We start from the raw sequence: 26148 nt of genomic DNA, 5'->3' as shown, positions 1-26148 counted from the left end.
CGGCCCGTGGCCCCCGGAAGGTTGAAGCGCATGCGGGGACTTTGCGTGGCACGTGGAGACCCTGGGACAGCAGCGCGAGGGGTCCAGGACCCCCAGGGCGCCCGAGGCGCGGGGGGAACGCACGTGACGAGGCGCGCGGCCTCGGGGGGGGGGGGGGTGGAGGTGGGGCGCGGACGGCCCAGGGGCGGCGAGCGCGGGGCGGCGGGGCGGAGGGGGCGCGCGCGCGCGGGGCGGAGGGGGCGGAGGGGGCGGGGAGCACGGGGCGGAGGGGCGCGCGCGTGCGCGCGCGGCCCCGGCGGGGCTCCGGCAGGGGGCGGGCGGAGCGCTGCCCACCCGAGGCGCGGGCCCCCCGCGGAACCGGGCCGCGGGGCGAGGCCAGCGCCGCGCTCTCCGCCGCGCGCCCACTCTCCCCGCCCCGCGCGCAGTCCCCTCCCTCCGTCCCGCCTCCCGCCCCGCTCCCTCCCTCGGCGGCTGCGGCGCGGCGCTCCCGGCGCACTCGGAGCCCGGCGGGGACCGGGAGGCGGAGGCGGGGCGGCCCTGGGTCCGAGTGCGGGAGCCGAGCCGGCCCGGGGGCCGAAGTTTGCCCGCGGCTCCGGGAGGCGGCCCCGGGCGGCTCCCGGCCCCTGCTCGCGCCCTCGCCCGGGACCCGCCGGCCGAGCCCAGGGGGACCGCGGCCGCGGCCGGGCCAACTCCGCCGCGGGGACGCCGTGACGGGAACTTGAGGTGGGAACTTTGCGCGCGGCGGCCCCCGCGCCGGCACACTCGGGCTCCGGCTCGGGCTGGGGGGCACGTGGCCGTGACCCCCGGGCTCCCCCTGCGGGGGGGAGGCACCGAAAGTCGCGGGGCTGGGAGGCTGGGGCGACCGAGGACCCGGCAGCGGCTGCGGACGGCGGCGCGGGGCGCGCTCGCCACCGTCACGGTGCGGGTCCGGCTTCAGTTCTTCCCGAGCGGTCCCCCGGGGTGCGAAGTGCCGGACGTGCTCCGCCGCGGTGACGGGGCAGGGGCGCAATCCTGGCTGTGGCGGAGGTTTCTGGATCCCGGGTGGAGGGAGTGTTGGGGAGAGGTGATGGGGGGGGGGGGGGGCGTCACTCGCTTATTCACTCCAGCCTTAGGCACAGAATGCAGCATCTCCACCAGTGCAGATGGGCTTTACTAAGTCATTCATTTACTCAAGCTTTTATTGAGCGCCCACTGTGTGCTTGGCGCTCGGGATCCCAAGACGGCTGTGTTCCCTGGAGCCTCTAGCATCTGCTGGTAGGAAAAGTGGTGGTCGCCTCCTTAGCCTCAGGGGCTCCATACCCAGGAGGGGCTCGGCCTGGACGGACTGGAGTCTGGGTGCCAAAGGAAAAGAGAGAAGTTCATTCATTCATGAATAGAACAAACCTGGGTTGAGCACCTACTGTGCGCAGCTCGCCAAGCCAAGTGCCTCCCATGCATTATTTCGTTCCCTTAACAGTTGTTGAGGCGCTGAGCTGGGGAGAAAACACTGAAGGAGAGGGATGGGATGCGGGTGGGATAGGGTGGAAGCATCTTGCAACCTGGAGAGAAGTAGGGACTGAGACCCAGCCCCTGCCGTGAGGAGGCCCCAGCCTGCAGGGGTAGCTGACTGCAGCAGCCCCCCTGTGTATAGGCAGAAGCAGAATGGCCTTTTCCTTGGTTCCTGTAATGCGCTCATTCTCAAGGGGAGCGGAAAAGCTGGAATAGGTTCCTTGGATAGGAAGAAAATGTCTTCAAAAAGCTCCGTAGGGGAGGCCGATCATGGGGAAGGGGGTTGACAAATCCTGATCTAACACTGATGAATGCAGGCTCCCACCAATGACCGTTCATTAAAGTTGTCTGTTCAGGCAGCATTTTCTTAAGCACTTAAAGGGTGCCAGGCACCAAAGTCACCCAGAGGATGAGACGGACATGGAGACCTGACCTCCTTCACTGACACCTTGAGATGAGGCACAGCGGGGAGGTGCCAGGAGGGAGCGGGAGCTGCTCTGATTCATTGGGTGGGGGGTGGAGGGGCTCCTGCCTCTATGAATCTGAGCAGAGCTTTATTCACTAGGGTGTGTCTGATACCCACACACATGACAGCAGTCGGAGCCACTATGGGGAGCAAGTCTTCGGGGGAAGTTTGGCATTGCCGGAGACCTGGGGCCAGTGCCGGGGCCAGGAGAGGGACAGGTGGCCCGGGCACGCTGGCTTTCTTGAGTGGACTTCTGGGGTTCTCCCGGACCTGAGCTTGGCCCCGGTGTCCTCTGTCTTGGACCTCTGTAGAGGCCCCTGCCGAGTGGGGAGTGAGGGACGGTGAGTTAGAAAGACAGGCTAGGGTGGCCTCTGGGGATTGCCCTTATGGGTCATTCCCTAAAGCAGTCCATTCCAGTGGAAGGAGGTCTCCAAACCTGTGGGCAACTGTGCGTGTGCTGGAAACAAGGGAGCCTTGACCCCTGTCCCAAGGTCTGAGAACCCAGGCTGGGGGCACCACAGAGCCTGGTTGGGGTGGATCTGGGAGCCAGGCTCCCATCCCACTGCCACTTTGAATTCTCTGCATCAGACACACAGCTGGGTCCTGGCAAAAGGCTGGAGAGATGCCTCCAGGGAACATCCCCCCCGGGTGCAGGGCTAAGACACTCAAACCAGAAATTAGAAATTAACCCCCTGGACCCCAAAAAAGTGTCTTCACTGGGCTGTCCTATCTCCACATCCCTCTTCCAAATCCGTGATGAAGAGTCAGCATTTCCGGTTGCCAAAGACATAGGGGTCTGGGAAACCACTCTTGGCTGGTTTGTTAAACCCAGAAATGTAGTCCCTGGGTGGAAAATGGTGGCTGGAAAAGCCACTCTAAATAGGACGAATAAAAAGGGAGAGGCAGGAAAGTCTAGCCTGCGAGCACTCAATCACTGTTGGCCATTTTTATCATCGAGCAGACAGTATTTGGTTGGCAGAATGAGAACACAGAGTGAGTGGGCCACCGACAGGACCTGCATTGTGCCTCAGGTTTGCCCCTGCCCTGTGGTGGCTTTGCATCACACCTATGCCTCCCCAGGGCAGGCTGGTACAGCCAGGCTCTCCCTGCTTCCTCACTGCCCCGCCACACCGTGCCACAGGCACTGCAGCCTTAACACCTATTAAAGGAAAAGGAACAGAAGGGCTGCGTGTGCAGTGTCCCCTGCCTGCTGTCCCAGGTCCTCGCTGCTCCCCCAGACTGTTCCTCTGCTTATGCCTGTGCTCCCGGGGTTCGGGGCTGCGAGGAGGCAAATAGAAAAGAACCTTTGCCTCCATCCCAGAACAGCTTCCAGTGGAAGACAGATGTGCATTGGGTGTTATTTTGCCAGAAGCAGAATAAGGAGACTCCGGAGGCCAATCTGTCTTTTTTATAGAGGGGTGCAGGGACTCTGGCACATTTTCTTTTGGGGAGCAGGTGGAGATGGAGGGAAGAGCCAGCTCTCCCTCAAATACTTCACTCCCACCAGTGTCTTGGGCTCTCAGAAAGCAGGACTGAGATCCGCCCGGCACGGCTGCCTTGTGACAAGGATGGACAGCAGGTAACTAAGACAGACAGAGTCTCCATGCAGGCGCCGCATCTCGAGGAGATCCAGCGTGCTGGGACCTGGGCCAGCCCGCTGGCTGGATCCATTTTAATGCTTTAATTGGGAATTAATGCAGCATGACCCGCCTCTGAATCAGCCCAGCCAGGAGCCCCTACCCCTGACAGATGAAGCCGCACTGGCAGGGCAAGGACAGAGTGGAGAGATCTTGGGGTGAGGGCACAGGTTGAGAATCGTGGTGTGAGTAAAAGAAGCGAAAGCCTGAGCTGCTCAGGACAGAAATGCTTTTCGTTTAGCAAGTTGGCGTTTGAGGTTGTGTTAGGTCCCCACTGCCACATGTTGCCACCAACGTAGCCGCTCAAAGCAACACAAATTTAGTATCTTACAGACTGGGGGATCGGAAGTCCAAAATGGGCCTCGTTGGGCTAAAATCAAGGGGTCGGCAGGGCTGTGTTCCTCCTGGGGGAGAATCCATTTCCCTGCCCTTTCCAGCTTCTAGAACCTGCCCGCATCCTTGTCTCCTGGCCCCACATCACTCCGGCCTCTGATTCTGTCATCACATCTACTTCTCTGACTCCAACTCTCCTGCCTCCCTCCCTCTTTAAGGATGCTTTGTGATACGGCGGGGCCACCTAGATAATCCAGGCTCATATCCCCACCTCAAGATCATGGGTTTAATTAGTCACACCGGCAGAATCTCTTCTGCCACGTAAGGCCACATATTCTCAGGGTCCGAGGATTAGGACATAGACCTCTTAGGAGGACCATTATTGTGCCTACCATACGGGTTTGCCTCTTCAGTTTATGTTACAGATGGGGAAACTGAGGTCCAACCAAGTGGATGACTTGATGTGGGTGCCAGGTGAGAGGAGAGCCAGCGCTGAAGTCCCCTCTTCTGACAGGTGTTTTCCACTTCACATTCGTCCTCTAAAGAAATGTAAGGGGAGGTGCCAGGCTTGCGACACAAAAGCCTTTCTAGCAAACACAGAGCCCTAACATGCGCAGACACAGCTCCAAGCACTTACAAGGTGGGATAATTACCCCAGTGTGCTGAGAACACTCAGGCACAGAGAGGTGCAGTCACTTTTCCTAAGGGCACACAGCTAGGAAGTGGTGAACCAGGCAGTGTGGCCCAGAGGCCACACCCTCACCTCTGGCTGGAACCCGTTTACACCACAGGAGAGCTCTCCTGCCCTGAGGCCAAAATGGCACCTCAGACTTTGACAACATCAAGGGTTTGGTTGATATCTTAACTCTGCTGTTGCGAAAATATACAATAGGAATAAATGTGTTCCCCCCCCCCCCCCGTGGGCGGTTGTCTGCTCCCCCCCCCCCCCCCCCCGACAAAAGACTTTCCAAAAGCTTGTCCATAGAAAATAAGAGATGGGAGATCCAGTCCCTAGCTTGCTGCAGGTGGTGGAGACCTCTCCCTCCTCCCAGGAACCAGTAATCCAGGGAAGCAGTGAAATACGGACGGTTTGCCTTGGAGTCCTATAGGCGAAGATTGATTCTGGCTTCATCACTTCTGTCACCAGAATCCTGAGTTTTTATTTCTCAAAGCCTCAATTTCCTCATCTATAAGATGGGGGTGTTAATGGTCATGTCTGACATGACTCACTCAATTAAGGCTTTCAGCACAGCACCTAGCACTGAGTGTGCAATTAAGGGTGGCCGTGGTTGCTGTTCTTACAGCGCTGTGAGTGTTCAGCGCTCTCCCTGCATCCCCCCTCCCACTCAGAAGAGGGACAGACAGCTCCGTCCCGAGGGATCGGCACAGGGCTGGAAAACAGAGGCAAGAGAGACCAGTGGTTTGTGAAAAAGGCCGGGAGGCATCTGAGCAGTCGGGATCAGTGCGCAGCAGTTTATGGGACCCATTCGTGACCTTGACGGGACACGGCCACGGGGGCGAGCAGTCGGGCAGCACTGTTACTTCCCGTAGAAGAGCTCCACTCACCAGATCCCCACAACAGCCCTGTGAGGTAGGCACACTCCTCCCCACATCATAGGGAGGAAAGCGGCTCAGAGAGGGCCGGTGACTCGGTGGGTGCAGATGGCTGTCTCAGGCCAAAGGCTCATCAGCAGGAGCGGCTGGGGCGGCCAGGCAAGCCGGACTCGGACCTTCGTCCCATCCCGTTCTCCCCTCCCACCCGCACCCCCGGGTCTCGTACCTCCATTCGTAGTCAGACGCCGACCACACAGCGGCCCCATGGGCTCTGAGCAGCCTCAGCCACTCAGGACTCCTTACGGTTTAAATGACTGTTTATTTTCGGAAATGAGTACTCAGCCCTCTGTCATCTCTCTCCCAAGGGGAAGGAAAAGAAGTTGCATGGGGAGTTTCAGCAGATCTGTAGGCTCACAAAGGGGAATCTTCTCTCACACCAGAAGGGTTTCTACTGGGTACCGCAGAGCCTTCCCGAACCTCCAGAGAGATGGAAAAGTTGGCCAGGGGGCTCCCTACCAAAATCCAGAGCAGCTCTAGCATCCCCTGGCCCCTGAGGGGGGTGATCTCCAGGTTTTCAAGGTGTCCACTCTTTGGGTCTCCCTTGAACTTGAGCGCACATGAGAATCTCTAAGGGAGCCAATCAGAATGCCAGTTCCTACTCCCCAACCTCAGAGATTCTGACTGAGAAGGTCTAGGGATGGTCCTAAGAATCTGTATCTCCACTGAGCCCTAGGGGCAATTCAGAACCTGGTGACTTGGCTGGTTTTGTGCTCTGCATTTTGCTTTACCTGGATTAACTCCCAGAGTTGTGTTACCTTCATGCCGCTCTTCATCACTGGCCGATGCCACAGGCTGTCTTGTTCATGGTTCCCCTCATTCCAGCCGCCCTGTTTGTCCCCTCCCCCCTGCCCTGCCAGGCATCCTCCCTGTGGTTGATATAGATCCTTCCATGTGCTTGAGTCTTTGTGAAATATGTAACGTACGTGTGTGTGTGTGTGTGTGTGTGTTCATTTACATAAATAGCATAGTGCTATAAACTTCTGTTTCTTTTCCACTCGGCATCATGCTTTTCAGATCTAAATGTGTTACTAAACCTACATCTAGTTCAATGCTTCTAATTCCTCCGCAATGTATAGGAGTCTACCACGACTCGCTTGTCCATCCCTCCCCACCCCCACCCCTCACCCTGGGATAGACACCGAGGGACATCTAGCACCACAGGCAACGCAGGACATGCATTCTTGCGCCTTGTTCCTCTCTTGGATCGGATTCCTCAGAAGCAGACCCTGAGTCAAGGATCTGAGTACAATTAAGATAGTATTGTGTGCCACAATCCCTGTGGACCTAGGTCTGGGAAATCTACCCGGGACTGGGATCCCTGGGTCATACTGCAGCAACATCCATCACTTCCCTCAATACCCCTTACAGCTTTCCCAGAGACTGTACCAGACTGTACTCCCTCCAGCAGTGGGCTCTGGGGGGTCAGACAAATGCTGGGTTCAGATCCCACTGGATCGGGTCAAGAAAGGAGTCACCCTTGGCTGGTGGAGAGAAAGATGACAGACCTCCCTTCTAGCTAACAGTACAGCAGGTGTCCCTTGAGGGTCCACCGTGTGTCAGGCACTGGGCCAAGCACATCACCCTAGGTCACCTGCCTTAGTCCTCACCGTAAGTCAAGGAGGTCGGAGCTGGTCGTGTCCCCATTTTACAGATATGGCTAGTGAGTCTGAGAGGCCTGACTTCCCCCAGGTCAGAGTGACTGGCCTGGAACCCAGGTCTCCTGATTTCAGAGCCAGTGAGCTCTTCTGCTCCAGCTTGGAGTAGTCAGCGGGTTGACCCCAGAGCGGGAGTAGGACCTGGTTTTTCTCAACATCCCGTGTGTTACTTTCCTACGGTAACCGAGTACCACAAACTGAGTGGCTGAAAACAACACAAACTTAACTACCTCACATTTTGGAAGACAGACGTCACAAATGGGCGTTTCGGGGCTAAGATAAAGGTGTCTCGGCAAGGCTGCGTTCCTTTCTGGAGGGCCCGGGGGAGAGTCAGGTCTTGCCTTTACCAGCTTCTAGAGGCGGCCTGCTGTCCTCGGCCTGTGGCCCCTTCCGTCTTCAAGGCCAGTCGCGTCTTCCTCACATCGCATTGCCTCTGTCACACTTTGCCGCCTCTTTCTTCTATCTTTTAAGGACCCTCGTGATTGCTTGGGCCTCCAGAGAATCTGGGATCATCTTGCCATCTCAAAGGCAGCTGATTGGCAACCTTGATCCCTCCTCGAGTGTAATGTAACATATTCACAGGCTCCAGGGATCAGGATTAGGACATCTAGGTGGGGTCGCGTTACTCTGCCTACACATGCCCCACCAATGGTGTCTACCTGTGCTCACCAGACCTGGTGTGGAGTGCGGCTTCGATAGGGAAGTGGGTGCTGGGCGCGGGGAGCCCCTCAGCCTCTGGGCTTCGCCATTTCTCTGCCAGCCTGGTCCTCCCGCCCTCTGCAGCCCAGCCAGGGCTGATGATGCTACCACCCACCCACCCCCACACACAAACACACAAAATCCTCAGGTCAGCTTTGGTGTGGTCTGACTCCATCCGACCCTCCGTCCATCCACCCACGCATGCGAGCCACCCTCACCGCTGCTCTCTCTCCCGGATTTGCCCACCTGCCCTCCTGTCCCGCATCCCACAGCCAGCAAATGCTGTCCCTAACTCCGTTCTCATCATGGCGCCACCTAGCGTCTCCTCGGTGAATGGCACCACTGGAATCCATTCTCTTTCCCCCTCGCCCCTTCCCGTCCAACCTCAGCCCCGAGGTTCCCTCCTCCAAGAAGCCCTCCCAGACCCCTCCAGCTCATGCTGGTGTCGTTTTCTTGCTCTGTTTCCTGAAATGATCTTACTTAGGGACCGCCTCCACCACTAGAATGTCCACTCCCTGAAGACAGGGGCTGGGTCTGTCTTTGCTTTGCCTATAGACCTGTCACAGGCCCAACACGCAGTAAGTGCAGAATGACAGTCCTGGACCCCTCATCCTTATCCTCACAGCCCCTTTCTCAGACAGCTCTCTTCCCAACTGTCCACAGCCCCTCAGAGGCAAAATCTCCAAAATCCACGGTGCTCTGGAACTGACAGATATAACACCGGAGAGAAATTTTAAAAGACCAAACTTCTCAGGAGGGTGTCAGGCTGAGTGAAAAGCGGCAGTATTTTCCAGAAGCAGGGCTTTGGGGCCTCTTTGATTTCTGGACTTCGTCCGAGACTCTAGAGTCTAGCATGCAGAGCCGTCTCCCTACACCCATCAGACGAGGTGTCCCCAAGACCAAAGGCCAAGGAGAAGCGTGCCCGTTCCTCATTTAGCAAACCCTAGCATCTGGCCTTCCACGTGCTAGCAGACCAAACGAAGTGGGTTTTTTCCTTCTCCATACTGTATAGTATGCTCTTGTTCCCTTCTCCACACTAAACGGGATAACTTTCCACATAGGACGCTGAGGCTTTGACTCACAACTGACATGAGTCAGGAGAGGAAGAAACGAGGGATCTCTAATTGGGGGAGCTTTCTGCCGGCGGGAAAGCTACAGGTTGAAAGAAGACATTCTGGAAGAGGTGATTACGGCCGAGGGGGTTTCACAGGGGCTCTTCAGGGCTTGCAGGACAAGAGGAATGAATGTTCCTTTTCCTCCGCCACCACTCTTGCCAAACAGAATGTCGCTTCTCTTCTTGTCTTTGGTGGCAAAGAGAAGACAGCAGAGCTGAAAAGCGGTACCGCTAATGTGAAGTGCCTGAAAGGGATTGTTCTCGCTCCCCCGAAGGATTCTGGCAGGCTGTGCCTGAGGAGATCGGTTCCAATTTTAGGCGAAGTTAGGAAACATTCTCAACACTCTAAAATCAAATCATTTTCATTTCAAACGCAGGTGTCCCCTAGTTTCCCAGCACCCAATCTGTGACACTTTCCCCAAAGACAAATGAGTGGAGTGACGATTTGCTTTATGTAAAAGAATTTCTGTGAGGATGGGAGCCTCTTTCGAATGGACTCCCCTCCTCTCCGCCCGGCTCCTGCTGAACTCTTTCCATCCGTACAGGTGTATGTGCACCCGTGTGAGCGCTCGTGCATTTTCCCTGAACGTGTCCGTAGCAAAGATTGACGCTCAGGTATTGGCAATGGGTTTCCATTGGCACTGATGGACTTTGCTGGTACCACTTGCTTCCACGGGGTACTGGGCTGGAGGGAAGGATGATGATTTTTAAAAGCAGAGTATTAGACTGTTAATACTTTCCTGTGGATCGGCTTAATTCTGGAGAGCTCAGTTGCCATCATCTAGGGTCTCCAACTCAAATGCCTACAGGGGCCAGGAAGGAAACCGACATGAGTGAAGGGGAGTGGCTGTGAGAAAGATAACAGGGAGGGGTGGGGACTGTGGTGGATTGTAGCATGCACACCCTGCCGACAGGAGGCGGTCATTTCTCAGCCGGAATTTAGGCCAAATGTTGCCAAGTGTCTGATTTTTTTTTTCAAGAGAAACCAAGAATATAAATTTTTACACAAAATTCCTCCATTTCAAAATCTCCAAGCCAGGCAGAATATTTGTGAGCCAAATTCAGCCCATGAGCTATGAACGAATACATAGCCTTGGTTAGCTTTGAGGGTTGGGAAAGACAGGGCCTGTGCGAGCAGATATTTTGACCTCAGGTTCTCAGAAGTGCCTTCATCACGTTGGCCTCATTCGGGAAGCCCTTTCAGCTCTTACAGTGCTGGGCGCAGGGATTCGGAGCGGAGTATCGAGCCCAGTTCTTGCCCCACAGAGCAAGCCGTCTTATAAAGGAGCCAGGCTTGCATGCAGATATGGCAAAGATAATGCCCCAGGTACAGGCGTGGGAAGACTCAATTCACCCAGAAGAGCCAAGGAACTTTTCCTGGAGGAGTGGGCATGCCTGTCCGGTTCACCCCTATCTCCTCAAAAAGATGTTTGCTGATACATGAGCAGCTGTGACACTGTTGTGATAATTAATGCGTTTCTTTGGACACTGCCTGTTATTTATGGCCAGTGATACAGGTTTTCCACTTATGGAGGCAAAGCAAGGTGTCCCTTTCAGATAAACACAAACAGTAATAATAGACAAAAATGATTGAGTATCTATGTGCCAGCCACTGTTATGAGGGGCTCCTATGCACATCATTCATGGAATCCTCTCAGTAATTCTAGGAAGTAGGCCAAGTGGTTTTACCCACTGTACAGATGAGGAAATGGAAACAGGTCAAGGTTAAGTACTACTTGCCCAGGCCATGAGGAACCACCACATCAGGGCTTCTCCACCTTCACACCGTGCGCTTTGGGGGCCAGAGAATTCTCTGCTGTGGTGTCTGGCCGGCTCATCATACGATGTTGAGCAGCACCCTTGGCCCATATCAACTAGATGTCAGTGGCCTCCCCCGGTCATGACAATCAAAACATTGCCACACGTCTACCTGGGAACAAAAATCGGCCCGAGAACCCCTGGTCTACGCTAAACTGACTTTCCAAGCCACATGAATACAATGATAACAAAAAACCCAGGCTAATTTAAAACAAAGCATTAGGTAGGTAATAGTACAGATGTCGTGTGGCAGTCCATTGGGATGTCGGCTCGGGGGCGGGGACCCTGTCTGACTCCATGCAAACCCCCAGTGCTTAGACCAGTGCCTGGCCCACGGGAGCACTCAGTAAGTTTTGATGGCCTAAGTGAGGGGGGTGTGGAAGAATCGTTGTGTGCAATAAAGGCTGAATGACACTATTGGTCTTTTTACTCGTAAGTGCATGTCTTAGTCAGCTTGGGCTGCTGTCACAAAACACCCACGCAGGGGCCGGAAACAACAGACATGCCTGGCTCCCGGTTCTGGAGGTTGGAAGGCCAGGTTCAAGGTGCCAGTGTGCTTGGCTTCTGGTGAGGACTCTCTTCCGGCTTGGAGAGGGCTGTTTTCCCACTGTGTCCTCGCAAGGTGGGGAGAGGGGGAGCTCTGGTGTCTCTTCCTCCCCCCTAGAAGGGCACTCATCCGCCCCTCATGACTTCATCTAAATCTAATCACCCCCCCCCCCCCCCCCACACACACACACCACAGGCCCTGCCTCCTACTGCTGGCCCGCGGGGCTCAGGGCTTCCCCTGTGAATCCGGGGGGACACAGTTCGGTCCCTAACAGCAAATGTCTGCAGCCTCGGGACTGCTTGCCCAGGCTCTGGAGTCGCTGAGGGTCTCTCCTCCCTTCTCCCCCCAGGCCCGAGGGGGATGTGAAGGCCCAAAATGACCCTCTTACCGGGAGACAATTCTGACTACGACTACAGCGCCCTGAGCTGCGCCTCGGACGCCTCCTTCCACCCGGCCTTCTTCCCGCAGGGCCAGTCCCTCAAGGGCGTCTTCTACCGCCGCGCGCAGCGCCTGCGGCCCCGGCCCCAGGACGCGCCCCGCCAGGGCGGCCAGCCCGACGACCGCCGGCGGCAGATCATCATCAACGTGGGCGGCATCAAGTACTCGCTGCCCTGGACCACGCTCGAGGAGTTCCCGCTGACGCGCCTGGGCCAGCTCAAGGCCTGCACCAACTTCGACGACATCCTGAACGTGTGCGATGACTACGACGTGACCTGCAACGAGTTCTTCTTCGACCGCCACCCGGGGGCGTTCGGCACCATCCTGACCTTCCTGCGGGCCGGCAAGCTCCGCCTGCTGCGGGAGATGTGCGCCCTGTCCTTCCAGGAGGAGCTGCTGTACTGGGGCGTCGCCGAGGACCGCCTGGACGGCTGCTGCAAGCGCCGCTACCTGCAGAAGATCGAGGAGTTCGCCGACGTGGTGGAGCGGGCGGAGGAGGACGACGACGAGCCGCCGTCCAGCGAGGACCCCGGCAGCGAGGGCGCGGCCGAGGGCGAGGGCCGCCTGGGCCGCTGCATGCGGAGACTGCGCGACATGGTGGAGAGGCCGCACTCCGGGCTGCCGGGCAAGGTGTTCGCCTGCCTCTCGGTGCTCTTCGTCACCGTCACTGCCGTCAACCTGTCCATCAGCACCCTGCCCAGCCTGCGGGAAGAGGAGGAGCAGGTAAGAGCCGCCGGCCCGGCTGGCTGCGTGCGGGGAGGGTCTCTGCACTCGGGACACCAAGCAGTCCTGCAGGCCGCTCCCTCCCAGACGCCCACACCCTCCGCGCCCCCGCACTGTCCCCTCCCCCAGGAGGCCTTCCTGGCCTGCGCTGGCTGAGCAGCATCTCCAGTCCCTTCTGACCGCCTGTTTCCACGCGTGTTGTCCAACTCCGAATTCACACATGAGCCCCGGGCCCCTCCCGGTGTGCGCTGTGCCCCCCGGGGTCTAGAACAGTGTCCAGCCCGGACAAGGTGCTCAGCCGCTCTGGGGAAGGAGCAAATGAGTGGGTAGTACATGGATGATGTGATTTATGATGTGCCTGCCCCTGGGCTAAACACATAATATATCCTCAAAATTTATTTCACCCACGTGATCCCTCTCTCAGCCTTCCTAATTCCCGTGTTTAAAAATAGCCCAGAATGGGGTGCCTGGGTGGCTCGGTCGGTTGAGCTTTCTCTGACTTCAGCTCAGGTCATGATCTGGGGGTAAGTTTGAGCCCCGTATGGGATTCTGCTATCAGCGTGGAGCCTACTTCAGATCTTGTTTCCTTCTGTCTCTGCACCACCCCCCCCCCACACTCTCTCTCTCAAAAATAAGTAATAAAACGTTGTAAAAAATATATTTAAGGAGCACCTGGGTGACTGTTGGTTACCCAGTTGGTTAGGCATACGACTCTTGGTTTCGGCTCAGGTCATGATTTCATGGTTTCATGAGTTCAAGCCCCTCTGCACTGACAGTGCAGAACCTGCTTGGGATTCTCTGTCTCCCGCTCTCTCTGCCCCTCCCCCGCTTGTGCTGTCTCCGGCTTTCTCAAAACAATTAAGTAAACCTAAAAAACATATGTCTATAGATATATGTATCTATATATTTTGTAAATATCCCAGAACCATTTTCCAGGTCCTGAACATCATTTTTATTGGTAGCTGTATGTGTGTGTGCACATGTGCTCAAATAGTGAGCATCTCTGTGTTCAATGTGTGTAAAGTGTTTGCTCCATGGCCTGACTGAGGTGTGTGCTCAGGTCTCGGGGGTAGCACACGGCAGGCAATTACTAGGAGCCAGGGGCTGGGCTGTAGTTCTGCTTAAATCTCAAGTTCTCAGTGAAACTTCCAGCACCCCGGTATAGGAGGGGTTCTTATACCCACGTGACAGAACGCCGAGGCAGAGCAGCTTGCCCAGACCCAGGTCTGACTGCATCCAAATCCTGTGGTCTTAAACCAGGAAGTACGGGGTCCGCATGGCAGCCTGGGACTCCACGGAGCCCCACGGAAGTGTGTGATTGGCCCGTACCGTGCTCCCTAAAAGTCTGACTTGGTTGCCAACTTTTAAAACTAAGGTGTTTTGGGGGTGCCTGGATGGCTCCATCGGTTACACATCTGACTCTCGATTTCAGCTCAGGTCATGATCTCATGGCTCAAGAGTCCGGGCCCTGCGTCTGGCTCTGTGCTAGCAGGGTGTGGATCCTGCTTGGGATTCTCTCTCATTCTCTCTGCCCCTCCCCTGCTCGCACTGTCTCTCGCTCTCTCAAAAAGAAACAAAAAAACTCTAAAAACTTTTAAAAATAAAAGGAGGTGTTTTTCATTTCAAAATTTGAACTCTCAGCCTCTCAAAATGTATACAGCAGGCCTTCTGGCCTGTGCCCCCTGTGCAGTCCACACAGCAGCTCTTGGGGGGCGGTGAGTCCACGGAAAGCGTGTGCTCCCCGGTTCAGCTTCGTAGTGTATGAGACCTTTGGGCTTTTGAGTTGGGACCCTTTCCCCATATGGGTGGGAGGAGGGGTGGTGGGGAGGGACGATTCTAGAAGCAAGTTTCAAGACCAAAACATTCAGACAGGTACAAACTGAATAGGCAATGGAGAAATAGGTATGGTTGTGTGAACTCAACATAAAAATAGCGCCAAGCCAGCATTTATTGAGCACTGGCTGTGTACCCTGCATGTGCTAAGTGCTTCACGTGAACTCTGATGGAACATTGGAACTGCTCACCACACAAGGACTTTTCTGCGTACATATGTTATGAAGGAAGTAACATCAACTGTTGCATTCATGATACATGGGGGGTTTCTAGGGCTTTTTTACACATTAAATTTTTTAAATTTTTTAATGTTTATTTATTTTTGAGAGAGACAGAGCACGAACAGGGGAGGGGCAGAGAGAGAGAGAGAGAGAGGGAGACACAGAATCTAAAGCAGGCTGCAGGCTCTGAGCTGTCAGCACAAAGCCCGACGCGGGGTTCAAACCCGTGAACCGTGAGATCATGACCTGAGCCGAAGTCAGACTGAGCTGCCAGGCACCCCTGTACTTTGAATTTTTAAAATAAGTATTAAAAAGAAACAGCACTCGACCAGTAAAATTAATTTTTGATGAGCAGAAGGGGGAATGATGAAGATGGCCTGAATTTGAATCCCATTTTATCCACTCTGGCTGTGTGTCTGTGGGCGAGTTATTTAACCTCTCTGTGCCTCACTTTCTGAGCGAGTCTACGGGAAGTGATTGGAATGATGCTTGGTGCCGGAGCGTGCAGGAAGTGCTAACGATAAGGATTACATGCACCTGCCAAAAAAAGAAAGAGAAAAGGCTCATTGTTTGAGACCTGTCCGAAAGCACCTGTGTGTAGCATAAATTTCTTCTTCGCTCCAACATAGGCAATCCTGATTTTATCAGGAAAATACTAATAAAGCCACTGTTCTGTTCAACTTCTGACCCTTGCTTTTCTTTTTTTTTTAAATCATGCCCGGCCTTCTTCATGATTCACCGAAAATGCCATTGTTTGACTTCATTTTGGAGACCAGTGGGATTCACTGTTTCACTTGCTCCCTGAGCACACCCTTGAGTGTGTTGCACGGTCTTCAGGCATCGCCAGGCATTGCAGGGTGACCAGAATGAGTATTCCAGCTACAGGGACTTCAGGTCCAGTGCAGGAGGGACAGGGATACCCCTGTGACCCTGAGCGTGAGACCCAAGCCAAGGGGGCTCTCAGGAGAGGCCCGCCAACTGTGCTGGGGATACTTTGAGGGGGCACACTCCAGGAGGGCTTTCTAGAGGAGGGGGCTTCCCATCACAGAGGACCGGGACCTCAGAGCCCCACTGAGGCCTAGTTCATCTCTCCAGCCTCTAACGTATTCCTAGAGAGAGCTGCTATCGCAAGCCTCCTAGAACCCAGCTGTGCCCAGGAATGCCAGGTGCCCCAGGCTGGCACCACACGCACCTGCCCACTCTGTCAGACGGAGGTCTGAAGCCACTGGGGACGGTCTACCCGCCCAGTCCCATTGCAGACCAGAGAGACCCGCTGGCAGCCCGCATGCCCGATGCGGCACACAGATGCGTTTGAGTGGCCCACAGAGTGTTTTCTCTGTATTGAATTATCGCAACATTTAAAACGCAGGAATTTCACGCAGAACTCCAGATTTCCAGCCCCCCTGCAGACTTTGGTGAGGCAGCAGCCTGAATTCTCCTGGGACAGTCGTCAGGAGGTACTTAGCAGGACAGCTGTGTTCTCTGGCAGGCCTCCACCCCCACCCCCCACCCCCGTGCCCACCTCTCTTGGGTTCCCTTTGCCCACCTGGCCTTGAGTTGGCACTCCCATCCAAACGCCACTCCCGGGGCACCTGGGTGGCTCAGTGGGTTGAGCGTCCAACTCTGGATTTTGGCTCAGGTCATGATCTCACAGTTTCAGGAGTTCGAGCCCCTCTTGGGCTCCACTCTGGAGCCTGCTTGAAATCCTCCCGCTTTCCCTGCCCCTCCCCTGCTCACATTCTCTCTGTCTCTCTCAAAATAAATACATAAACTTTAAAAATAATAATAATAAATAAATAAACGCCAGTCCCATGTGCTTCCATCCATTCTGGTGACCAACATGAATTGGTCACCTGTCACGTGCCAGGCCGTTCCAGTCACTGGGGTCCTGAGGGCGAACAGAGAGAGAACACAGCTGCCCCTCCTTGTGGGGCTATAATCAGCTGGGGCAGGGGAACAGGGGAGGTGGAGGGTGGAAACTGACAATAAACATGACAGATAAGTAACTTATAAAGCATATTAAGAGATGATGAGCCCTCTGAACAAATAGAGCAGGAAAAGGGGAATCAGGGTGGAGGGCAAAGGGAGGAGGGGACTTTTAATCAGGGCGAGGATCAGAAAGACCTCCCTGGGAAGGTGATAATGAGGCAAAGAGCTGGAGGAAAGGAGGGCAGAGCCACATGGGCGTCTCCGTGAAGAAGACTCCCACAGGGGGAGCAGAAACTCCAGGCCTGGCTTGGGGGTGCAGGGAGCCCCGGGTATAGGCCGGAGCACAGGAACAGGGCAGGCGGGGGGCTAGGGAGTGGGAGAGGTAGCAGCAAGGCCATGTGTCCCAGAAAGGACTCCAAGCTATCTCTGTGAGCCATGGAAGGTGCTGAGCAGAGAATGGACAGGATCTGATTCATGTTCTCAGCATCCCTCTGGCTGTGTGCAAAATAAACTGTAGGGACCAGGGATCCCAGGAAAGAGGTGCCTGCGACTCTCTCTCTCAGGCAAGAGAGAACGGTGGCTGGACCAAGGTGAGGGCAGCAGACATATGAGAAGTGGTTTGATTCTGGAATCATTTTATTTTTTTTAACGTTTATTTACTTATTTTGAGGAAGAGAGCAAGGGAGAGAGAGAATTCCAAGCAGGCTTTGTGACGACAGACCGAGAGATCATGACCTGAGCCAAAATCAGGAGTCGGACACTTAACCGACTGAGCCACCCACATGCCCGGGAATAATTTTAAGTGAAGAACCAACCAGATTTCCTGAGGATCATTTGAGAGGGGTTAGAATGTGGCTGAGTCTCCCAGACCCCAGCAACTGGAAAGGTGGATAGCTAAGAAGGGACAGCACTGGTGGGCAGGTGTGCAGGGGAAAGCAAGAGCCCAAAGAGGCTAAATCTTGATGGGTTTCCACCCCCCAAAAAAGAAATGATAGTTTCGCAAGGTGATAAAGGTGTTAGCTTAAGGTTGTGGTGGTAATCATATTGCAATATTATAGATGTATCAAATCAACATGTTGTACACCTGAAGCTTACACAATATTAAGTGTCAATTATAGCCAATAAAATCAATAAAAAGAACTTAAAAAAAATCAGGAGCCACTTTGGGGCATAAGTTTGAGACACCTATCAGACACTCCAGGGGTGGAGTCAAGGAGGCAGCCCTTCTGGGGTCTTGAATCCAAGGGTGGGACCTGGGACCTGGAATCTGGGATGTGGGGTCTGGAATCCAGGGGCATGGCCTGGAGTCCGGGGGCGGGGGTATGGAATCTGGGGGGTGGGGTCTGGAATCCAGGGGCGGGGTCTGGAATCCAAGGGCGGGGCCTGGAGTCCGGGGGCAGGCATATGGAATCTGGGGTGTGGGGTCTGGAATCCGGGGACGGGGTCTGGAATCCAGGGGCGGGCTCCGGGATTCAGGGGCGGGGTCTGGAATCCAAGGGCGTGGCCTGGAGTCCGGGGGCGGGGGTCTGGAATCTGGGGTGTGGGGTCTGGAATCCAGGGGTGGGGTCTGGAACCCAGGGGCGGGGCCTGGGGTCTGGGGATGGGGTCTGGAATCCAGGGGCGGGCCTGGAATCCAAAGGCAGGGCCTGGGGTCCGGGGGCGGGGGTATGGAATCTGGGGTGTGGGGTCTGGAATCCGGGGAAGGGGTCTGGAATCTAGGGGCAGGGTCTGGAATCCAGGGGCGTGGTATGGAATCCAAGGGCGGGGCCTGGAATCCAGGGCCGGGGTCTGGAATCCAAGGGCGGGGCCTGGGGTCTGGGGGCGGGGCCTGGAATCCGGGAGCCCGGTGTGGCCTCCAGAGAGAGATGAAGAGCGGTGGATGCGGGTGCTTGCAGCCCTCGGCCTGGCCGGCGTGGCCCAGGAAGGGAGCCTCCCTAGAGAGGGGCCGGGGCACAGCACGCAACGGCCTCGCTGGGAGGACGGCTGACCTCTCCCCCTGACCTCCCCGCCTCTCTCCCAGGGCCGGTGCTCGCAGATGTGCCGCAACGTCTTCATCGTGGAGTCGGTGTGCGTGGGCTGGTTCTCCCTCGAGTTCCTCCTGCGGCTCATCCAGGCGCCCAGCAAGTTCGCCTTCCTGCGGAGCCCGCTGACGCTGATCGACATGGTGGCCATCCTGCCCTACTACATCACCCTGCTGGTGGACGGCGCCTCCGCGGGCCGCCGCAAGTCCGGCGCGGGCAACAGCTACCTGGACAAGGTGGGGCTGGTGCTGCGGGTCCTGCGGGCGCTGCGCATCCTGTACGTCATGCGTCTGGCCCGCCACTCCCTGGGGCTGCAGACGCTGGGGCTCACGGCCCGCCGCTGCACCCGCGAGTTCGGGCTCCTGCTGCTCTTCCTCTGCGTGGCCATCGCCCTCTTTGCCCCCCTTCTCTACGTCATCGAGAACGAGATGGCCGACAGCCCCGAGTTCACCAGCATCCCTGCCTGCTACTGGTGGGCCGTCATCACCATGACAACCGTGGGCTACGGCGACATGGTGCCCCGGAGCACGCCCGGCCAGGTGGTGGCGCTCAGCAGCATCCTCAGCGGCATCCTGCTCATGGCCTTCCCGGTGACCTCCATCTTCCACACCTTCTCGCGCTCCTACCTGGAGCTCAAGCAGGAGCAGGAGAGGGTGATGTTCCGGAGGGCGCAGTTCCTCATCAAGACCAAGTCGCAGCTGAGCAGCATGTCGCACGACAGTGACATCTTGTTCGGAAGTGCCTCCTCGGACACCAGAGACAACAACTGAGCCCAGAGGACACACCCTGCCGCCCCCACCGCCGCCGCCGTCGTCGCCAGGATACCCCCAGCTCTGCCTGCCCTCTGCGGCCTGAAGCTATTGCCGTCACATCAGAAGCCTCTTCAGGCACGTGCTGCTCTGAGCGCGGCCCTGGCACAGAACCGACTGGAACCACACCCCGAGGAGGAAGACTGCAAGGTCCTCAGAGGAGCCCCTACCACTCTGCGTCCACAAGTGAGGCAGAAGCTGGCCGAGAGCCCAGCACCCCCACCCCCCATCCCCCATCCCCCATGTCTGTTTCCCTCAATAAGGAGATGGCTTTGTTCTTTCCACCATGTACATAACATGCCCAGCAAAGACTTGCTTCATGGGCCTGCCTGGAGAAAAAATACAAATGGCAACAGCAAATGTCTGTGTGTAGTGTGGATCGTATGCAATTAAAGAAAACCAGTGAAAAAGAGAGAAAATGCCTTCCCCAGGGCTCTGAAGAGAGGAAGCTGTTTGCAAAGCCAGCCAGGGCCGGTACTGGGAGTACAGGGGCCTGTTTCCTTGGGTCGTTCAGGCCTGGTGGGGCCCAGGGGGCGTTGGGGAAAAGAGAGAGAACAGAGGCCTTTGGGGAAATGGCCAATAAATACCACATATCCTCTCCTAGTTTTCGATTCCTCTCACGTTCCTGGCCTCTCTTCCTCCCTTTTCCCTTCTCTCATATCCTCTGTTCTCTTCTTTGTACCTTAGGGTTCTCCGGCTTTCCCCCAAGGCACCCCAGCAGTTAAGTAGATGCCAAGGGGGCCTGTCAGCATCGCTGATTATAAAGGAGAAGTCGCTTCATTTTATTTTTTAAAACCACTGTGGATTTTCTTTTCTATCCACATTTATTGTCACATTCTTTTAAAAAAAAATGCTTTAAGTCATTTACCTGAATCTACGTCTAGAGTTAGGATGGATGCTTTGGGAAGGTGGCCGTGGTCTGGGAAGCAAAGGCAACCCCTCCGACGGGAATGTCAGGTAGTGTGGGTGATGCATCATACAGAGAGACCCCCAGCCTGCCAACAGATTTCCTCGGCTCGAGGGCATCAGAGCCCCCTGTGCCCGAACAGGGAGGGGGCTTCACCCCCAGGGCACGGCCACAGCCTGCTGTCACCCTCACAGGCAGGGCAACATTGCTTTCTTCATCACAAAGCCGCCACTGCCTTGGCCACGGCCCCTCCCCTGGGCCGGCAGCAGGAAGCACGCTCTGACACAAATCTGACCACCTCACTGTCCTGCCTGAGTCCACCAGTGGCCGGCCATCCATTACATCGAGAACAAAGCCCAAATGCCCTGAGTGACCCAGGCCCCGCCCTCCTCTCCAGCCTCGTCACCCACCTCTCTCTGCTTTGCTCACCGCCCCCAGCCACAGGGGCCTCAGCCCTTCTGACCCACCCAGCCGGTTCCCAGCTCCGGCTTTCACACCTGCAGATCCCTCTGCTGGGAATGCCCTTCCCAAAGAACACCGCGAGGCTGCCCCTTCCCTTGCCTCCCTGCCCACCTCTCTAAAGAACGCACACCAGCCTCTCCCCCCAACTCCCTCCTACCCTGCTTGATCTTCCTCATCCACCTGTCGACCTTCCCAGGTGCCCTTTATTCTCTGCCGCTCAGTTATGGGCTGTCTTCCACACGAGGAGGTCAGCGCTGCTCTCGCACTGTGAGCCCCACTCGCACTGCCGATTCCCAGCACCCGGCACAGGGCCTGGCACCTAATAGGTGCTCCCGAAACATCCGTGGAATGAACGAATGAATGAGTGGAGGGAGAGGGGACAGAGGGCCCAGAAGTAGACAGGCCTTCAAGCACGTCCCTCTGTCTGTCTTGGGCGGAGGGGCATGGCCATCTCAGCACGGTGTACACACAGCAGTGGAAACATCATTTGAGTCACGAGGGCCTTGTTAAAGGCTCCCCTGACACCTGCTTCCAGTGACTCATGCCTGAAAAGTAAGTTTTCAGACTAATTAGCTCTAACTTCCCCAGCCTGGCGGGTACCGAAGCAATCCGGCACTGCCGTCACGGTACGAATATCTGAGATTTATGCGATGACCTTCTCCCCCTCCTTCAAAGTGGCTGTGAGAGACAGGGGTCAATTGAAAATGCTAAACAGACCGAAACGTGACACTTTGAGGGGGTATAAAATGGAGGGGAGTGGAAAGCAAATACCGTTTGGGGTGGAGAGAGCCCCAATTGGGACAGCCCTGGTGGGGGAGATGTGCCCCCCCCTCCACACACACACACTGAAAACAGAGTCTGGGGTTATGCAGAGAAGGAGCTGGGGTCACTGAAGGGCTGAGACGTCTGCATGTTCTTACACAGATTCTGATCTGCGCTGGTGGCCAAGATAGAGGCCCAGACTTGGGCACCTCTCCAGACCTCCCTTGAGGGACAGAGGAGCTCTAGACACTGACCCTCACACCCAGAGAGGGGTTTAGGGTCTTCGGCCCTAATTAAGAAGTAGGAGGCCTTGGAACACCTAACCTGCTGTTTCTAGGACAAAAGTGACCAACTTGACGACTGTGGCTTTTCTAGTTTTTCCTGGCCATGTGGAATGTAATGCAGAAAGCCCAGCTCCAAATCACACTGAATATAAGACCCCCTTCTCATGGGAGCATGGGGGCAAATTCCTTGCCCCTGCCCTACTGAGCCTTCCCTTTTGACCCTGGGACAGGCATCTGACTCCATACAGCTGGGATGATGGTGTGCGAACATCACTGCTCTATGGGAAACAACGAAGAAGGCCTTTCCTAATTTGTTTTCTTTCTTAGGTCACGTGGTTCTCCCCCATCTCTAATTTAGCTCGGAGCTTCTCTAAGACTTGCAGCAGGGGTTTGGGAAGGCAATTTAATAATACAGATTCTCAGGCCCCACCTCTGAGCAGGTTCAGGACTTGTCCCCTTGAGCAGAGAATTTAAGGGGAGGCCAAAAAAGACTCAGTAATCAAGATAAATCAGATTTTAATGCAGTGTTCTATAAAAATCAAAATTAGGGGCAATGCGACTCTTGATCTCGGGTTTGTGGGTTCGAGCCCCACGTCAGGTGTAGAGAATACTTTAAAAAAGAAAATCTTTAAAAAAGAAAAAAAATCAAAAGTAATACCCTAAATCCATGGTGAAAAAAATATCAGAATTTTAAGTAAAGGCAAGTGCCTTGGCACTTGACATGATTTGGCCCCAACTTGCCCCTCCCTGGTTCTGATCCTACCCTGACCACCCCCCACCGCATATCCTGCAAGACAACTCCAACTGGCCAAGGGCAAGTCTCCCAAGAAGTGCAGGTGGGGGCTTTGAGCACCTGGCACTCACAGCTGCTGGGGCATGGGCACCCGTCCCCCTGAGGGGGATCAGGGAAGTCACCAAGACCACCTCCCCCGCAGTGGACCATGCGAACTGAAGACAATAATTTCTGACGTCGGTAAGCACAGAGTGACCTGGCAAGGAGTGACTGGGACCAGGGAGAACAGCCACTTAAGAGGGTCAAGGAAGGGGGGCGTTTGGCTGGCTCAGTGAGACAGCATGCAACTCTTGATCTCGGGGTTGTGAGTTTGAGTCCCACACTGGGTATAGAAATTATTTAAATTAAAAAAAAAACTTTAAAAAAAAAAAGAGAGAGAGTGAGGGAAGGACTCCCTGAGGAGATGGCATTTAAAAGGGGATGTGGAGGAAGCACCTGGGTGGCTCAGTCAGTTAAGAGTGCGACTCATGATTTCAGCTCAGGTCATGATCTCATGGTTCGTTCGAGCCCCGAATTGGGCTCCGTGCTGACAGTGCAGAGCCTGCTTGGGATTCTCTCTCTCTCTCTGCCCTTTCCCTGCTCCCGTGCACGCTCGCTCTCTCTGTCTCTCTCAAAGATAAATAAACAAACATTTTAAAAAATAAAAAGTAAGTAAAAGGGGACCTGGAGGAGGGAGATGGACAGCAATCCAAGCAGAGGGCACAGCCAGTGCAAAGGCCAAGAGGCGGGGAAGGTCGGGACATTCCACCAGCTGTCGAGGGAACACATGGGCATGGAAACACATCCCTGCTGGGAACATCCTTCCTCCCAGGGAGAAAACTCAGATCTGCAAAGTAGACACTCTGAACAAACATTTCCAGAGCACTTACTCTGAAGCAGGCGGGATCACGGCAGCTGGGCACAAAACAAACAAAACAACGGAACCGGACTCAGTCCCTGCCCCAGGGGTGCTGCTAATCTGATGGCGAAAGGACACACGAAGAAGATACATGGAAACATATGGAATGATGGGGGTGCAGGCCCGGGGGCTGGAGGAGCCTGGAGAAGGACACCAGCCAAAGAAAGCATGGTTTTCACTCAGCTCTCCATTTGCTAAAATGGCCTCATGCATGTTTTCCTTCAGAAACAAACAGGGTTCCTCCCAACGCTAGTTCTCCTGCGTCTCCCACTCTGTCAGACCTCTCCCCATCCTGGCCTGTCGGCTGAGAGTGGGAATCTACGCTTGTCTCCCCCATTGCTACAGCCCCCATCCTCTCTCTCCCACCTGGATTGTTGCCAGAGACTCCTCTCTGGTCTCCCTGCCTCCCTGCCTCCTCTCCCCACCCCTTCTCTGCACAGCAGCGGAGAACCCAAGTCCCATCATGCTCACCCTCCGGGAGCACCCCGCCTCCTGCAACCTGGTGACATTCATCCCGTGCGCAGTAAAAGCCAGGGTCTCAGCCCTACCTCCCTGATCTGCTTTTCTGGTCTCTCCTTTCAGCTTGAACCTTGACCAAATACAGCCCGACCTCAGAGCCTTTGCACTTGCTGTTTCCTGCCCCCGGGAGACGCTTCCCTGGGATACATCCACTGGCTCCCTCACTTCATTCGGTTCTCTGCTCAAAGGTCACTGAAACAGAGAGGCCTTATCTGACCTCTTCCCCCAGCCCTGCATAAAGACCTCACTCCCAGAATGCCCCCAGCGTATTGACCTTGTCTTCTTTTTTCTGTATTCTGATGCTTTGATCTGAGGCCTTGCAGACCTTAGAGGGATGGCCCCTCCCAGGATGAGCCAATGCCTAGAGATGATCAACGACGCGCCCATAAATGTGCTTTTCAAATACCAGCCAGTCCAGAGCCCATACCCAACCACCTCCTTTTTCAGGCTCTCACATACTAGGACACCATCCTCCTGCCCTAATCACCCCAGGGCTAGGTACCAGACAACGAGGAACAGCCCCCGGCCCCCAGGACCTGCTGAAGTCATTCAACTAGACAATTCTAAGCCCGCTTGCCTGGCTTCGCCTCTTCCTTCCCTCAGAGATCACGATAAAGACTCCTGCCACAGACCCCCCACCACCTCTGCCTCTGACCAGCCCTGGTGCATCCCCATGTGCCCTCCCCCCTTTAGGTGTGCCCCCTCCTCTTAGGAACTGTGAGTATAACGAACTAGCTTATTTTTTTTTTAAGTTTATTTATCTATTTTGAGAGGGAGCAAGCAGGGAAGGGGCAGAGAGAGGGAGAGAGAGAATCCCAAGCGGGCTCTGCACTGTCAGCGTAGACCCCAATGCAGGGCTTGGTCTCATGAACTGCGAGATCATGACCTGAGGTGAAATCAAGAGTGGGATGCTTAACTGACTGAGCCCCCCAGGCACCCCACAAACTGGCTTTTCAATGGCAGTTTCTCCTAGTCTGTTGGACTCACCATACTTTAATGGTAATAAAATCCATTTTTTTTAAGGCACCCAGCCCCCTTACCCTGCTTCATCCTCCTCTAAAACCCTTATTGTCACCTGACACATTATATATTTATTTGCTTATGGTCTTTTCCTCTCCACTAGATGTTTGGCTCCATGAGGACAGGGACCTTCACGGGAGCATCTCTGGCCTAGGACAGCAGCTGGCACATAGTAGGTGCTCAATAAACACTTGCTGAATCAACAAATCCGCATGAATCCCTTACTTCTATACAGAGCCCTACAAAATACATACACGTATTGGGCCTATCTGCTCATATATACGGTGACATGAATCTCATTAAAATCTATTCCTCTCCAATGACACTACAATTACTGCAGGCAGAAAACCTGCCCCTCACCCAGGTCACCCGTCGGTTTCTGCTTGGAAACAATGTCTGCCGTGTGAATTTAGTTCTCCACCACCATCTTTGTATTTTAAATTAAATGTATGAAAAGATACTGTGGGGCTTTGTTTGCAACCAAAAAAAACAGCCTGAAAGATTTTTTTCCTCTTGTGGAACGAACGTGCTGCTTATGCAAAGGACCTGTAAAATCCAAATAAATGAATTTCTTGAAATAAATTTAAAGCCGTCATCTGGCCTTGCTTTAAGAAATGGTGCGGCGGGGTGGGGGATGTGGGGACAGGGCGTAATAAAGGACCAGATCCTAGGTGCGGGTTCCTGGTTATTAGGTTTTATTATTATACATTCAGGGGCCCCCAAGAAAAAAAGTAATTAGAATCATTCTTTAAATGACAATTGCATTTAATAGGTGGCCAGGACTGCTGCTAAATGGACAGAAACGGTTTCTCCATACAGTCAATTAAATAGGAACAGCCTCTTCACTTTGGAAGCTCAGAGGTCTTTTGCAATTGGCATAAAAATTACTCAGCAGTGACAGTCAATCAAGGTATCTGGGGACAGTTGTGGGGAAAGGGGAGCGGGCAGAAAAGAAGCAGTACCTTTATTCTCTGGCCCTCGGCTATTCAATTGTATTCAATTGTATCCCATTAGGGGCTGCTGGGCTATATTTTGCTTTCAAAGGAGAATACATCGGGAGACCCAGCCAAAAGCACATCCCCCAACACTGAGCCTGATCGTCTGCTGGCAAAGAATAGGAGTGGGTCCTCCAGTCTCCTCCACGAACGTAAGGCAAGA

At 55.0% G+C, this 26148-nt stretch overlaps 1 protein-coding gene across 1 annotated transcript; it reads left to right on the top strand.

The window, feature by feature from the left end:
* Positions 1 to 259: 259 nt before the first annotated feature.
* On the top strand, positions 260 to 20187 carry KCNG1 (potassium voltage-gated channel modifier subfamily G member 1). Its single transcript, XM_078443950.2, has 3 exons — positions 260 to 723; positions 11721 to 12532; positions 18536 to 20187. Exons 2-3 carry the CDS (start codon positions 11747 to 11749, stop codon positions 19304 to 19306), a joined length of 1557 nt encoding a protein of 518 aa, XP_078300076.1. The 5' UTR covers positions 260 to 723; positions 11721 to 11746; the 3' UTR covers positions 19307 to 20187.
* Positions 20188 to 26148: the final 5961 nt, after the last annotated feature.

This window comes from Panthera onca, chromosome A3, assembly GCF_046562875.1.
Source record: "Panthera onca isolate mPanOnc1 chromosome A3, mPanOnc1 haplotype 2, whole genome shotgun sequence".
NCBI classification, from domain to species: domain Eukaryota; kingdom Metazoa; phylum Chordata; class Mammalia; order Carnivora; family Felidae; genus Panthera; species Panthera onca.
The sequence above is the reverse complement of the archived record's forward strand: the minus strand, read 5'-3'. Positions and strand labels throughout refer to the sequence as shown.